The sequence below is a fragment of the Montipora foliosa genome, chromosome 5 (genome assembly GCF_036669935.1).
Source record: "Montipora foliosa isolate CH-2021 chromosome 5, ASM3666993v2, whole genome shotgun sequence".
NCBI lineage: Eukaryota > Metazoa > Cnidaria > Anthozoa > Scleractinia > Acroporidae > Montipora > Montipora foliosa.
In genome coordinates this window covers 34,531,919-34,535,903 of record NC_090873.1, presented here as the reverse complement: position 1 = coordinate 34,535,903, position 3,985 = coordinate 34,531,919, and the positions used below count along the sequence as shown (strand labels likewise).

General features: G+C 40.5%; 1 protein-coding gene across 5 annotated transcripts in view; it reads right to left on the bottom strand.

Annotated features, from left to right (window-relative positions):
- Window positions 1-588: 588 nt before the first annotated feature.
- Window positions 589-3,985, bottom strand: part of LOC138004041 (long-chain-fatty-acid--CoA ligase 6-like) — a 33,964-nt gene continuing 30,567 nt past the window's right edge. For all 5 annotated transcript variants that reach the window (XM_068850435.1, XM_068850433.1, XM_068850432.1 and 2 more), the window contains exons 22-24: window positions 3,876-3,977; window positions 2,921-2,992; window positions 589-2,272 (exon numbers count right to left, since the gene is read on the bottom strand). In XM_068850435.1, the coding sequence (XP_068706536.1) occupies window positions 2,126-2,272; window positions 2,921-2,992; window positions 3,876-3,977 (321 nt within the window). In that variant the 3' untranslated portion in view covers window positions 589-2,125. The remainder of the gene's footprint in view (window positions 2,273-2,920; window positions 2,993-3,875; window positions 3,978-3,985) is intronic.

The following is a 3,985-nucleotide window of genomic DNA, read 5'->3' as shown; positions in this document are numbered from 1 at the left end:
AGACTTTTACCCCGTGATTGACTGATGCGAAATTGATACTTGGGAAAACTTCCCGCCTTTGAAACCAGCTGGCATGATTCGCCCCAGCGTGATTGACTTCATTGTGCTTGACAAAGGTTAAGAACTCGGAGGTACTTTGTTGTTCTTTAGGAAATAGATGAAAAAGATATTTTGAAATGTGGTTGTAATTACTCCAAAAATGGTTATCACGTTTGAGAGCAACTATAAGCGTGAAAAAATCCAAGCTTGAAGAGGACTTTAACCCATGTCCGTACATGGCTCCACCATAGGAGCCAGCTGGTCTGTAGCGAGTTTGCAATAAATTATCACTGGGAGCCCTCACTCCCAAACGCCCCGGGCAGAACTAAGTTATGGGAGGAGGCAAGCCCAGAGGCGGAAGGAGTAGAAGCCATGGCAACATGCTGGCCATCGCTGCAGGGAGGTAGGAGGGTCGAACGCCCGTTGAAAGCCAAAGAGAGTAATAAACCTCCTTTAGAAATACAGATGTACGCAGGAAATTTTCAACTTAAATCTCAGGGGAGTACATGTACATGATGGCCGGCAGTGAGAATAATACTATATCCTAAACGAGGTGAATAAATTTTATTACGGGTTATACAAAAGACATTGATCTATGTATCTAGGTATGTTATTAAATGTGATTGGGTATTGTTTTGCTACACTCATTTGAAATAGAAATAGTCATATTTTATCATATGGAGCGAATGCTTATTGCCGATTGTAACGATTTCTCTTATTTGCTAAGTGATCGGGCATTATCCTAATCATGCAAATTAGAGACAAACTATAGTAATTTCAAAGACAAATAGGCACTTCTCTGATATGGTTCCGAGGAATTAATATTTTCGTGGCACCCACGGTGAAACTTCGGTCGAGTTTCACTTTTTTTCTTGGTCGTTGATTCTTGAGAATGTCGATGAAATTTACCTTATCATTTGTCTCAAAAATAAACGGTTTTTACGGAATACTCGTTAGTTCACCTGACATGCGGTTTCAAACCATGAATGAACTGATAAGTGATCACTTTCAATTGAATCAACTTTAAAGCCATATAATCAACAACCAGGAGTCTACAACTCCAGCACCAGGTCTACGTAATGGCATTTCCACAGATCAATCTGTTTTAGAGTAGTTCTAGATAAGATATTTGACTTGCACAAGTAACCATTCTCAATCACACGGGCCATAATTTCTCGGGCAATAGAGTATTTTTACGTGACATCGCGGCGGCCATATTGATTTAGCCAACTAACCTCCGGGAATTGAGGTCTATTATCATACGTTTTTTTTTTTTGTTTTGGTGGAAAAACAAGGTTACTGATTACGTGAGTGAAAACAACCTGCACTTCTGATTACTGAATAGGTCTGGTTTCGTGGGAAAATCAATCTAAAAATATTTCGGTTTGTAAAAACACCGTTCCACACATACCACGAAGTTTTACGCTCCAAGGCAAGGGCTCCTGTATACAACTTATTAAACTACAGGGTTCGGGCTTTGCGGGAAAATCTCAAACTTTGATTGGCGTTAGTGTTTCGACCCCGCTATAGATCGCTCAATACGGCAAGGCCTCAGGTTTACATTTTCCCGTAAAGACCTTACGCTCGGTTTATAAGTAGTTAACAATGCGGAACAATAGACACCTTAAGATCGACGTTTACCGCGGACCGCAAACCTCTACAGGTCACGTGACCAGACTTCAATCTCGCGTTTACGGAAAATTCTCCACGTTTTCGACGGCAAGAGGTAGGTTTTCGCGTAAGTCATTTACCTCAACTTTTATTTGCATGAATATTTTGGGATCCCACGTATGCCTGGCACTGATGATATACAGAAAAAACCTATTTCTTTCATTTCATATGAATTTTAATATTAACAAGACAACTGTTTTGTTTTTACAAGGTTTGAACGACAACTGTTGCACAACGTTGAAATCCAACATGTTACCACGCGTCATTATCACGCGATTCTTAATACACGTTGGAGGCATACCGCAAACGGCAAACGGCAAACCTGAAACCGCGGCTTGCGGTCCGCGGTAAACGTCGATCTTAAGGTGTCCAATAAGAATGTAAATTAAGAACTCCATATCCTTGAACATGTGCACTACGCACGCTTATCAACCTCTTTATAAAGTTCTTGAAATTTCTTCTCGAAGAACTTTTGAACGAAGGGACGTTTCGTTTTAAAAGTTGGAGTGAGAAAGCCATTTTCGACCGAAAAGAGGTCCTTGTGGAGACTGATGGCTTTTACCTGCAAAAAAAAAAATCTAACATGTTAAAGACGGATAACTGGAAGGCTGATATATTGAGAAAAAAAGGATTGTTTTTTTCGCAAGTGAGCGAGTGAATTGGTAACATATAATTGTAGTACTAAAGTCTAATAGCAATAGGCCATTTCCGAGTTCATGTCTGCCTCCTCTTCAAAGCGAGTCTAAGTGCGAACTTTTTCTTATGAAAATCAGTTTTCATTCATATGTAAAGTAGAACTAATTACCATCACAAAAACTTCGCACTTAGACTCGCTTTAAAGAGGAGGCACACACGAACTCGAAAATGGCCTAATAGTCGATAAAATCATTTGATAAAGCGAACAAAGTACTCGAAATAAGTGATCTCGGCTTTTAATTTGCGTGGCGTGGAGGTCTTCTTCCGTTGAAATATTTATTGTTTCTTCACTCCTTACTTACTCTTGAGAAATTTTAGGCTACATTCCACTAAATTTCACGTTTCTCAACAAAGAAGGTTCGATAACAGGTTGTGTTCGCAGGTCAAGAGGGGCTCTCCACCCAACCGCTGGCCATTTAGTTCAGCTGCTTTTAATGAAGGCTATCCAATATAAAAAATGGTACCGATTTTGTGACTGAACCAGTTGAGATCTTACGCAGTGATTAGCACACACCTGTTCAAATGAATTAAGTTCAGCCTCTTTCCCTTTCTGAATGATGTCGTCGAGAATTTCCTTTTTTACAACCTGCAAGATATACGGAGATGCGTTTGTTTTTATGCCTGCCCTTCATTCCACTGATCCATTTGCGATAAACTGGAGGTTTTCAGGCCCACACTGTGACCCTGTACTTACCCTGTGACCCTGTGCCTCATAAGAATGCATATAAATCGCGTCTCAGTCAATAGACCATTTTCGGAATATCAAATAATCAGCTTGATAGTGAGTAAGTGAGGACAAAAACAATAGAACCACGTTGGAATAAATGTGAAAAATATTTACATATGATCCACTTTCCTTTGTCTTTGTCCTCTAAACCTCTCTTTCAACCTGAATTCTAATATATCGAAAGAGGCCTATGACATCCGGTTGCGGGCGGATATCCTCGATAGGGATAACCTCTGGTATCCTTCCCTTTCGTTGAATTAAATGAATAAAGTTGCTATTATTAATTGCTATTATTATAATGAAATGAAAGCCGATTTGAGTAAGTGTCACGAAGTGTCGGTTTATCTTTTCCCTCAAATGAACATTATCAATGACACACAGCGGCCATATTGTCCCGGGAGACCAAAAGAGCTTTGTTTTTCCACGCCAAGCCTCGCAGTGGAATCCACGAGGGTGAGGCTTGGCGTGGTAAAACAAAGCTTTTTTGGTCTCCCGGGACAATATGGCCGCCGTGTGACAAGGGCGAATGGTGAGCTAGACTACGGTATAAAACAAACATGGAGTTGAAATATTCACTTTTCATGGTTTCGTATACGTAACTGGGTCAAATGAATAGATGCCAGAGCATTAAAATTGTCAAATGTAACATCTTTGAGACGGATGATGCTAATTATGGTGCAATGCACATGCTCTGAGTGTAACCGCTGGTCTTTACTGTAGCGTGACTCATTTGCATTTTTACCGGGTTTTCACAAAGCTGCCCAAAATCTCCAGAGATCTTCTTCGCTCGCGCCCATGATTCCAGCACTTCTTGGTCAGGGACAATGATCCCCACGACATATGACTGAAATA